At 42.7% G+C, this 11,851-nt stretch overlaps 1 protein-coding gene across 3 annotated transcripts; it reads left to right on the forward strand.

The window, feature by feature from the left end:
• Positions 1–314: 314 nt before the first annotated feature.
• On the forward strand, positions 315–11,107 carry slc35c1 (solute carrier family 35 member C1). 3 transcript variants are annotated; one of them, XM_041198215.1, is made up of 3 exons: positions 315–373; positions 1,655–2,160; positions 9,223–11,107. In XM_041198215.1, the coding sequence occupies exons 2-3, from the start codon at positions 1,686–1,688 to the stop codon at positions 9,780–9,782; spliced, it is 1,035 nt and encodes a 344-aa protein (XP_041054149.1). In that variant the 5' UTR covers positions 315–373; positions 1,655–1,685; the 3' UTR covers positions 9,783–11,107. The 3 variants fall into 3 exon arrangements, with proteins under 3 accessions (XP_041054149.1, XP_041054148.1, XP_041054147.1); XM_041198214.1 differs by lacking the exon at positions 315–373 and adding an exon at positions 1,429–1,557; XM_041198213.1 differs by lacking the exon at positions 315–373 and having other exon boundaries at positions 1,647–2,160.
• The last annotated feature ends 744 nt before the right edge of the window (positions 11,108–11,851 follow it).

The following is an 11,851-nucleotide window of genomic DNA, read 5'->3' on the forward strand; positions in this document are numbered from 1 at the left end:
AAGATACTACATACAAGCAACTCAGGGAGAAAAATTATCACGACACCATTTAAAAAAATTGCACGTTTTTTTTCATTTCCTTTCAATATCTGTCAGCAATAAAAATATTGGAGGCTGAATAAAAAGGCATTATGACTGAGAGTCAAGCATCATCCAATCAGGTAATGAAGAGTCTATTTGTCTTCCAATTGGATGTTAAGAGGATGGACATATTGAGCAGCCAATGGTAAGACGGTAGGTGCCGGCAGGAGGTCATGTGATAAAACCTCCAAGAATACGACCAATTAAAGTTGGCAACCCTAACCGGGGCGTGGGATCTGCGAGCATTGAGACGATGTATTGGATGGGCCCCAAATCTGAAGACTGTACTAAAGTACCTAGCTGTTGTCAAGTCTGGCATTCTTGTGTCTATCTCTACTGCTAGGCTTGATTGAAGCTAAAGAAATCATTTCGCGCGAAATCATATGTTCCGAAATATTTTGTCAGTCAAGTAAAAATATTTGCGTCAATTGCTGAATATTGTTGCCACACAATAATGTGAGCAGCACTGTCGGAGGTGCTGTCCTTCATGAGACGCAGAGGTTTTCATGGAGTGCACTTGCTCATGACTTTATATATTCAAGTTTGAGATGTGTGTTAATTATTCTGTGTAGATATGAACCTGTTGGTAATCTCCATTGGGTCTTGGAGTAGTTCCAATGTTTTATAATTAATTTTTAACACTTGGTTGTAATAACACTTATGAACATCTGTGCCGACGTTTTCTTGTTAGTTGTGATTATTGGTCTAACAGATACGTCACTAAAAGCAAAAAAACTGCGGATGCTGGAAATCCAAAGCAAAAATAAGTGGAAAACTCAGCAAGTCTGACAGCATCTGCGGAGAGGAATACAGTTTTTCTACTTTTTCTATTTTTCCTTAGTTCTGATGAAGAGTCATTCGGACTCGAAACGTTAACTGTATTCCTCTCCGCAGATGCTGTCAGACCTGCTGAGTTTCTCCAGGTGTTTTTGTTTTGAAACAGATACTTCAGCCTAATTGTACGTGTGATTTGCTGGCCTTAATTTCTGCGTCCAAGGCTCCTTCTGTCCTCTCAGGTGTAAAAGATCCAGATTTTGAAGAAAAGCAGGTTGGTTATGCCCGGTGTCCTGGACAATATCCCCAGAGACACCACTTAAAATGAAAAGATTAGCTGGTCGTTGCTAACTGTGGGATCTTGCTGTCCAGCCACGTTTCCTACCCCTAATCAAAAAAAAAGTTCTTAATTGTTTTGTACAGGGCTTTAGGTATCCTGGGGCGGTGAAACGAGGCGCTATATCAGTGCAAGCTCTCTCTGGAGTGATGGGCAGAGATTCCCGGGGCATCTGTAAAATGGTGCTACATCTCCGGTTGCTAAGCGACCGAGGGAATTGACACACGGATGGAACGTTACCCGGAAATGCAGCGAGGCCGAGGCCGGCCAGCGTCTTGTACCTGTTCCGCTGGGATAGCTGTTTGACAGTGTGCTTATGTCTCTCTGTTCATTTGCTTTCGCTTTATTTATTTTTTTTTGCATCGGTAAATGTTATTTTAATTCTGACTGTTTAGCATTTTTTTAAAAAAAGTTATTGCATGTACTTTAATCACGTTCATTTCTGTTGTACACCATGAACAGGACTCCGCTGAAACGATCGAATATTCTCAAAATGGCGTTATCCAACTTGGAGCAGGGCAATCCCGAATCCTTCATATCGAAGGCGGTGAGAATCGCTTGCGTGGTGGCTATATACTGGTTCATATCGATCACTATGGTCTTCCTAAACAAGTACTTGTTGGACAGTCCGGATCTGAGGCTGGACGCGCCCCTGTTTGTCACTTTCTTCCAGTGTTTCGTGACAGTGTTACTCTGCTGGCTGCTGAATCTGCTCAGTGTCCTGTGCCCCGGTACGGTGGAGTTCCCTTCGATTAGGTTCGACCCTAAGATTTCCAGGGAGATCCTCCCTTTGTCCCTGGTCTTCATCGGAATGATTACTTTCAACAATCTGTGCCTCAAGTACGTCGGAGTGGCGTTCTATAATATTGGGCGTTCCTTGACCACTGTCTTCAACGTCCTTCTGTCCTATGTGATTCTGAAACAGACCACATCGTTCAGGGCCATCTTGTGTTGTGGGATCATTATAGGTAATGAAGAATGAATTTTACTTCCCGCTTTCTGCTGCCTCACAGTGCAAGCAGTTAATTGCACGATTTCCATAGAAATGCTCGTGCAGGCGATAATTAATGTTTTACGCTTTTGTTATTTATACGTGCAAGGTAAACAACAGAAAAGTGCATTTATTGAATGTCTTTACATTCCTGTGACGTTCGATTAAATTAATCAAACATTGACACCACTTCAAAGAAGAAGACGGTAGAAGGTGACCAGGAGCCTGGTCAAAAAGATAGCTGCAGAGTCTTAAAGGAATTGGAAAGGAGCCCAAGAGGCTTGGGGAGGGAATTCCAGAGCTTAGGGCCTAGGCCTCTGAAGGCATGGCAAAGGAAGTGTCGGTGCAGATTCGATGGGCCGAAAGGCCTCTTCTGCACTGTCTGATTCTGTGAAGTGGGGTTGCAGAAGAGGCCGTAGTAGGAAGAATGCAGACTTCTTGGACCTTTGTCAGGCTGGAAATGGTTCCAGAGATAGGGAGGACCAAGGCCATGGCAGATGCCATATAGTTTGGATAATTGTGAAGTTATTCACTTCAGTAGGAAAAACAGAATGGCAGAGTATTATTTAAATGGTGTTGGATTGGGAAATGTAGATTTACAAGGGGACTTGGGTGTCCTTATACACCAGTCACTGAAAGCAAGCATGCAGGTGCAGCAAGCAGTTAAGAAGGCAAATGGTATGTTGGCCTTCATTGTGAGAGGACTTGAGTACAGGAGCAAGGATTTCTTGCTGCAACTGTGCAGGGCCTTGGTGGGACCACACCTGGAGTATTGTGTGCAGTTTTGGTCTCCTTACCTAAGAAAGGATATTCTTGCCATAGAGAGAGTGCAGCAAAGGTTCACTAGACTGATTCCCGGGAAGGCAGGATTGACGTATGAGAAGAATTGTCGTATTGGGCCGACTAGGCCTGTATTCACTGGAATTCAGAAGAATGAGAGGGAATCTCATTGAAACATATAAAATTCTGACAGGGATGACATTTCCTCTGGCTGGGCTGGGGGGTTCTAGAACAAGGGATCACAGTCTCAGGATACAGGGTAGGCCATTTAGGACTGAGATGAGAAACTTCTTCACTCAAAGGGTGGTGAACCTGTGGAATTCTCCACCACAGAAGGCTGTGGAGGCCAAGTCACTGAATATATTTAAGTAGGAAATAGATTTCTGGAGTCTAAAGACGTGAACGGGTATGAGGAGAGAGCAGGAATATGGCGTTGAGATAGAGGGTCAGCCGTGATCATATTGAATGGCGGCGCAGGCTTGAAGGGCCGAATGACCTACTCCTTCTATTTTTCGATGGTTTTTTTCAAAACTTACTAAAGGACAAATTAAATTTGACAATTCAGTAGATCTTCTTAGGTAGTCTCTCAGGATTGAGGAGGACTTGCATCCACTTCATTTTGATGGGTCTGTGTTGGTCTCCTGGCTTGATGATAGTTGTACGGTGAGGGATATACCAGATCGTATGGTTGGTTACAGCTTGTGGTTTAATGCAATTCTGCTGCTGCTGACCCACAGCACTTCATAATTGTGATCTGCTAGATCTTTTCTGAATCTATCCTATGTAGCACAGTGGTAGTGCCACACAACAAAATGTCCTCAGTGTGAAGACGGGTCTTTGCCTCCACCAGAACCACGTGGACAGATTCATCTGTGACGGGTAGGTTGGCAAGGATGAGGTATAGTAGGCATTTCCCTCAGTTCTGTCACCACCTGCCACATGCCCAGTCTGGCAGAAATATCTTTCAGGACTTGACCAGCTCAGTCAGTAGTGGTGCTACTGAGTCACTCTTGGTGATGGTAATTGAAAATCACCACCTGCAAGTTTTCCTCCAAGCCACTCACCATCCTGACTTGGAAATATATCGCCATTCCTTCACCTGTCGCTGGGTCAAAATCCTGGAACTCCCTTCCTAACAGCACTATGGGTGTACCTACACCATATGGACTGCAGCGGTTCAAGAAGGCAGCTCACCACCACCTTCTTAATGACAATTAGGGATTTGCAATAAATGCCAGCTTAGCCAGTGACACCCACATCTCGTGAAAGATGAAAAAATAGTCCCCCACCCAGAGTAGATTCTGTGCCCTTGCTAACCTCGGTGTCTCTTGCGACTGGTGTTCAACATGAAGGAACACTGATTCCTCAGTTGGTGGAGGGCAGTAGGCGATAATCAAGAGATTTTCTTGCCTATGTTTGACGTGATGCCATCACAATTCATGGGGTCCAGAATCAATGTTGACTCCCAGGGCCACTCTTACCCGACTGTTCCCACTGTGCCATCACCTCTGGTGTCTCACCTCACATCTGTTCAACTGATCGGAGAAGATATGCCCAGGAATGGTGATGGAGGAGTCCGGAAGATTGGCTATAAGACATGATTTGGTGAGTATGACTATGTCAGGGCTGACTACTCTGTAGGACAGCTCTCCTAATTTTGACACAAGTCCCTCGATATAAGTGAAGGGGACTTTGCAGGGCAGGGTGTACTTTGTCACTTATGGCACCTACGTCGTTGATACAGGTGTTCTGTCCAGTTTTATTCTTATTTCACTTTCCTGTTGTGGTTTGATCATTGTTGTCAACTGCCCCTCCATTCAAGGATGATGCCTATTCAGGTTTGAGATTTTCTTCATGGGCCTTCGTGTGACTGAAAGGGCTGATTCTCGACCCAAAGATCTTTGGGCAAATGTGGCAGGACATATGGCATTCGGAGTGCAAAATTTGTTTCCCTTTTATTCCTTCTTTGCTGCTGCTCTCCCTCATCATTAAGACACTGACTCAACATGTGATGCAATTTGGACAAGCTGCCATTCTGAACGATTGGCAGCAAGCTCCTCCCAGTCATTAATGTCAATGCTGCTGTGTTTCAGGGAGAGCTTCAGCATATCTTTGAAGTTTTTTTTTGTCCTCCACTGGAATACTGGCCAGTTGGGAGACGGCTTTTGGTCAACCAAACACACTGTCCGTCCATCAAAGTTGACTTTTCAGGAGTTTTGCCTGAATGTTTGTGGAGCTGCTTCCAGAAGGACACAAATGTTCGTTCAATTGTTCTCCCATTGAATCTGGAGGATGCAGCGGAGGCATTACTGATGGACTTTCTCTAGCACTCTCTTATGTGTCACCAATACACATTCCAGGTGTCTCTGCAGTACAGCAGCATGGTGACAGCAACTGCTCTGTGCACTAGGACTTTAGTTGACTGGCGAGGGTATTCATTGTCAAAAACTCACTGCTGTGGTTTGTAGAAGGTTGAACTGGCACGGCTGATCCAGTGTTGTATCTCCTTATCAGTGGTAGTCTTTTGAAAGAGGTTAGCTGCCAAGGTATGGGAAATGCTCAACTTCCATATTCCAGAGTGTCTCCTTCAACATGTATGGGAGTGGAATATTTGACTGACCCTGTGTGGGTTGATGTGAGTTTTGTTTTAGCAACATTCAAGGACAGGCCAAGTTTCTTGTATACAGAATTGAAACGATTGAGAGTGGCTTGCAAATCTGATGCAGAGTGAACAATGACACTGCAGTCTTCCGCAAACTGTAGATCATGTATATCTGTGGTGGTCGGTTTAGTTTTGGCATGGAGGCGGCTGAGGTTAGAAATTTCCATCTAGATGGTATTTGATACTGACATCAGAGAGCAGTTGATCTTTGAGGTAAATAGCCACTGTCAGGTAGATTGTAAATAGTAAGGGAGCTATTAAACAGCCTTGCTTGACCCCGGTCAGGATTTTCAAGACATTTGCTTCAGATCTCCCATTGAAGACTATTACAGCCATTTCATCATGGAGCAATTGCAGGACTGTGATGAAGTTTCTTGGACATCCAAATCTTTGAAGCACAATCCATAGTGTAATTATTGTTAGGGGGCCTATGAACTTCTCCCATTTGTGACTTCTCTTTGTTATTTTTTAATCTCTACCCAAACTGATTCTACCATTTGATCTTTGGCTCCTAAGGTCATCTCCATAGTACTGTCATCCTTAATTAACAGAGCTACCTCTCCACCTTTTCCGAGCTTCCTGTCCTTCCAAATGTCATGCATCCTTGAATGTTCAGATCCCAGTCTTTGTCATGTTGCAGCCATGTCTCTGTAATGGTTTTCAGATCATACACATTTACTTCTATTGTCGGCTGAAAATTCATCTGTTTTGTTATGACTGAATGCGCATACAGATACAGAGCCTTTTAGTTCTGTCTTTTTACTATTTTTGCAACCTCTAGCCTTTTCAGCTGGCACACTCTTAAGCTTGTACGATCTCTTTTCTTGCCACACTCTGACTATCATTACCCTTATTGCTACCTTGCTCTCTTGCCTTGTCCGCTCCCTTTAATTTATCACATCTTCCCTCACTTCCTTCACCTCCACTATTTAATTTAAAGCTCTGAATTTTCTAATGTGATCCACCCTTCCCTTTTATTTTTACTATTTATATGTTTATAAAAGACTTTTGGGTTCCCTTTTATATTACCTGCTAATCTATTCTCATACGCCCTCTGCTACATTTACTTTTTCAGTTCTCCACATTTTTTGTACTCTGCTTGATTTCTTACTGAATTATAAACCAGACACTTACCAGAAACCTCCTTTTTCTGTTTTGTTTTAATCTTTATAGCTTCGGTTATCCAGGGGGCTCTAGCATTGAATGTTCTTCCTCCCCCTTTCTTGTGGGATTATGTCTAGTTTGTACCAGAATTACCACTTTTTTGAAGGCCTCCCATTGCTCGTTTGCTGTTTTACCTGTCAGTCTTTAATTCCATTCCATTCCATCAAGGCCAGATTCCTTTACAAGCCTGTGAAATTAGCCCTCTAGTTGAGCATTTGACATTTTGATTTTTTTTTTCCTTTTCTTTTCCATAACTACTCTAAACCTAATAATATTGTCATAACTGATTCCCAAATACTCCTCACTGAGACATGCTCCACTTCCACACCATTCCCCAGAATTAGATCCAGCACCACTTCCTTCCTCATTGGCTTGGAAACACACTGAGCAAAGAAGTTCTCTTGTAAGCATTTCAGGCGTTCCTTCCTCTTTCTGCCCTCTTCCTCTCTACGCTGTTATTTTCCCAGTCTATATAAAGGTAATTGAAGTGCCCCATTTATCACTTCTGTATAGTTCTTGCATCTTTTTGAGATGTGCCTGCCATTTCCTCCTTTATGGACTTTCTACTATTTGGTGGCTTATAGTATAATTCCAGCCAAATAGATTTTGTCTTTGAACCTTCAAGTAGACTATCTCTTTCTGATGCTGTAACAGTAGCTTGGATCAATACTGCCACCCCCTCTCCTTGTCTGAGCCAGGTCTTGCTCTTGCCACTATATCATAATCCCATGTGGCCATTTGTTCCTGCAGCTCATCCACTTTATTCATCTCACTCTCTGTGCATTTATGCACATGAACTCTAAACCCATCTTTGTCGCCCTCACATTTCTCCTCTGATCCCTCCTATTAATTAACTATTTATTCTAATGCTCTTTGTATCACTTGGTCTTCCCTGTACCTTGTATCTCCTTTTGACTTCTTCACAACACTAATTAACAATGTTAAGGCCTGTTGAGTTGCAACCATTCTGTTTTGAGCCAGGTCCTCCTTAACTGCTGCAGGGATCTGAAAACCTTCCTGAACCCTGCACCATTTCTCCAGCCACGCATTAATATGCCTTATCTAACTGCTGTTATTCTCACTAATACATGACACTGGGAGTAATCCAGTGACTACGACCTTCAAGATGTTGCTCTTTAACTTCTTCCCTAACTCTGTCTGTATGTCCTCAACCCTTTTCCTACATACATCATTGGTCTCACAACTTCTGGTTATTTCCCTTACCCCTTCAATATGTTCTGCACCCTGTACATGATGTCCTTTACCCTGATACCAGGGAGGCAACAAACCATTGAGACTCCTGTTGGTGTTTTCAGAAACCCCTGCTTATCTGACTATCAAATCTCCTATCACCACTGCATTTCTACATTTTGCTGTGTCCTTCCGCACAGTCATTTACCCCACAGTGCTGAGCATGTGCTCTAGACTGTACTGCCACAAGGTGATGTAAGAGCGCCACAGTCCTGGAGGAATCCTGCAGTGCCTGCATTTCCTTACCCTGTCAGATGGCCCCCCATTTAACTATCTTCCTGAACTCTCTGTAGCAGCGAGGTGACCAGCTTCTGGAACATGCGCTCTGGGGAAATCCTTAGCTTCCCGGATGCCCTGCAGTGACTCTAGCTACTCCTCATGCTCTGAAATCCTGAGCTTAAATCTGAGCAACTGGAGGCACTTCCTGCACATGTGGTTATCCAGGATACACACACACAGTATCCTGGAGTTCCCACATGACATAGGAATTGCAGACAACTGGTCTCAAATAGAAGCATCAAGCACAAAACCAAAGAATTAACATTTAAAAAAAAAAACCAACACAAGTAAATGATTTGGCCACAGTTGGAATATTGTCTCATTTTGGATGCCCTACTTTAGAAAATGCGTTCAAACTGTTACTGAAAGGATACAGAAGATATTTACCATGATGCCAGAAATGAGAGTTATTAGTAATGAAGAGAGACTAGAGAAACTGAGGCTGCTTCAACAGAACAAAGGAAGCCAAGGGAACGCCTGATCGAAGTGTTCAAAATCCTGAGGAGTTCTGCTGAGTTGAATTAAGAAAATGATTTCCAGTGGAAGGTGAGTTTGCACTGAATTTGGGTGAGCAATCCAAAGAATTACCTGAAACATTTGGGAGTGTAAGGGTTAAACAAGCACACACATTCTCAAACGAAATGTCTACCCTTTTCCTATCACCTCTCCATGGTTAAAAGGTAATGTCAGACCAGGTAATAGCCATTATTTTTGTCTGTAAGTGAACTGGCTGGAATCCCAAGACCAGTTTGAAGGACTGTAACTTGCTGCAGGTTCCATTATTGTTTTAACTACATCATAACCAAAACATTTAGCAGTTTAAATAATCAAAGGATACTAGCTGAATATTGAAAAAGTAGATTTTTCTGCCTCCTTATGGTTTCTATCATTTCTTTCCCACAGGTGGTTTTTGCCTGGGATTAAATCAGGAAGGTGTAGCAGGCAGTCTGTCCTGGTTTGGAGTAATGTTTGGTGCGATTGCCAGTTTATGTGTATCCCTGAATGCCATATACACAAAGAAGGTTCTGCCAGCTGTAGACGGCAGTATCTGGAGATTGACCTACTACAACAATGTCAACGCCTGTATACTCTTTCTTCCATTGATTACAATCACTGGGGAATTGAAGACTTTGTATTACTTTGACAAGATGAGCAGCGCTAACTTTTGGGGTGTGATGACCTTGGGAGGTGTGTTTGGTTTTGCAATTGGATACGTCACAGGGCTGCAGATTAAATTCACCAGCCCCTTGACCCACAATGTCTCTGGTACGGCCAAAGCATGTGCACAAACTATTCTGGCAGTGTTTTACTATGAAGAAGTGAAGACCTATCTCTGGTGGACAAGTAACATAATGGTCCTCGTCGGCTCCTTTGCATACACCTGGGTAAAGGGACGAGAGATGAAGGAAGTGCAAGATGAGACACTAAACAAGAACCGCGAGAGGAGTGAGGCCGGAGTCTAAAATATGGGTATTCGATCAGACTTGATCTACAGTGGAAGCTTGATTGTCTGCCATGGTGGAGGGGTGCCCAGATGGTTAGAGAATGGAAAGTGGCCAACAATCAAGATTTCACTACAACTCTCCCCTTTTATAGCACTCCCTCTTTAGCTGACCAACGAGATGGACTGTCTGCTTGAATGGGCGATCAATATTAGCTGACCTGCCCACATCAAGTTCTCCAGACTGCCCATGCACTCAACGCCTTTGCCGCCAATGACCAGCGATAAACATTAAACGCATCGTGCTCAATCGCAGCAATATCTTCAGCAGCTACCATAATGCCAATATCAACAACTTTGAAGCGAATGGAAAGCTGGTCCTATGTAAGGGCACCCTCTAAGCTGCTGAGTAGCCAAATGGCTGATTATTGACCTCCGGCAACTGGATTTGCTGTCAGATGCACTAACACACCACTCCTGTTATCCAAGTTCATGATTATCTCTTGAAATTCTTGTGGTTAAATGAAATTTTACTGTTCATTAATTACAAAAACTCCAGGGAATACTTTTTTTCATTGGCTATAACTTGGAGATTTGTTTAGAGGAGTTGTTCATTTAGCATTTTCAGAAATTGGTGGTCTTTCTTATACTGCTACACTCCCAAAGAACCTCTTGTGAAAGCTGAAATTGCTTTTGCCCCATTCCTTGCTTGAGTATACCTGGAATCAGTGTTTCACGTGGAAACTCTCTTCCCTCCCCCTGCACATACTCGTCTAACCTTCTCTTAAATGTATCTATTATTTGCCTCAGTCACTCCATTATACTGAGTTCCACGTTTCGCACCACTCCTTTTGGTAAAGACGTTTCCTCTGAGTTCCCTATCTGATTCCTTGGTGACTATTTTATATTAATGTTCTCTGGTTTTGCTCTTTCCCACAAGTGGGAACGCTCTTGTGTTCTGTGTAGCATTGGGAGTAATGATGGGGCTGGTGTTTAAGTAGCAATTAGAAAATTCAAAGAGGTCCAGCGTTATCGAAGGAGGTTTTTTTAATTTGTTTGAAGGGATATGCATTGTTTTTTTTTAAACACTGTAAGGGCAGAGAGCATCTTCAGGATAACGAGAGCCTGAGAGGCGTTCTTGTGAGTTTTGCCTGAAGTAATATGATTGTATAAATTATTTTTTATATTTTCATTGAAAGGGAAAACACATGCAGCAGGGTTGAAAAGCACTATTTGATTGTTGGGGATTTTCTGTGTGTACTGTGCAATGGGTCTGTGCCTGCCAATTAAAATTTGTCTAAAACATCTTTGATATTCTGAAAATAAACTAAATTTTTTTTATTGCTATTTCTTACTCTGGTTTGGAAGTTAATTTCAACAGTATAACACAAATTTGTTTTTAGCCAAGTTAAATATTGGTGAAGTGTATAATTTTATTGTTTAATATGTCCTGCTTTCAGTTTTCATATCCTGCATTGAGGCAGGTTTGTTTGACCTTCTTGCAGGTGTGTTGCCACAAAACAAGATCGAATGACAAACTCTACAGGAAACACCTTCACAAGCCAGAGTAAATGGTTTTACAACTAATTATTTAATAGTGCTGTGTTCAGTGTTTGCACTATGGGTAATTGAGGCTGAAGGTTACATCTGAAGCTGGAATTTGAACTGTAGTTTCTGCCTTTACACCACATCGGGCAATTTTAACTTTGCAAGTGTACCTGTGATTTGGGTGGAAATAACAATTGGGAGAAATGTAAAATGGGATTGTCGACTTGCCATCACCTGTTTTCCACTATTATTCAAATTCTGCCCCTGGTACCAGTATGTTTGATTCCAAACTTGTTTAACAACCTCAACTCTGAAGAAATGTGTTCTAACCTTTTGAACCAGGAAATTTTTTTATATTAGTTTATGGGATGAGGGCGTCGCTGGCTAGGCCAGCATTTATTGCTTTTCCCTAATAGCCCTTGAGAAGGTGGTGGTGAGCTGCGTTCTTGAACTACTGCAGCCTGTGGCGTCGGCACACCCACAGGAAGGGAGCTCCAGGATTTTGACCCAGTGACAGGGAAGGAATGATGAAATAGCTCCAAA

The sequence above is a fragment of the Carcharodon carcharias genome, chromosome 10 (genome assembly GCF_017639515.1).
Source record: "Carcharodon carcharias isolate sCarCar2 chromosome 10, sCarCar2.pri, whole genome shotgun sequence".
Classification (NCBI taxonomy): Eukaryota; Metazoa; Chordata; class Chondrichthyes; order Lamniformes; family Lamnidae; genus Carcharodon; species Carcharodon carcharias.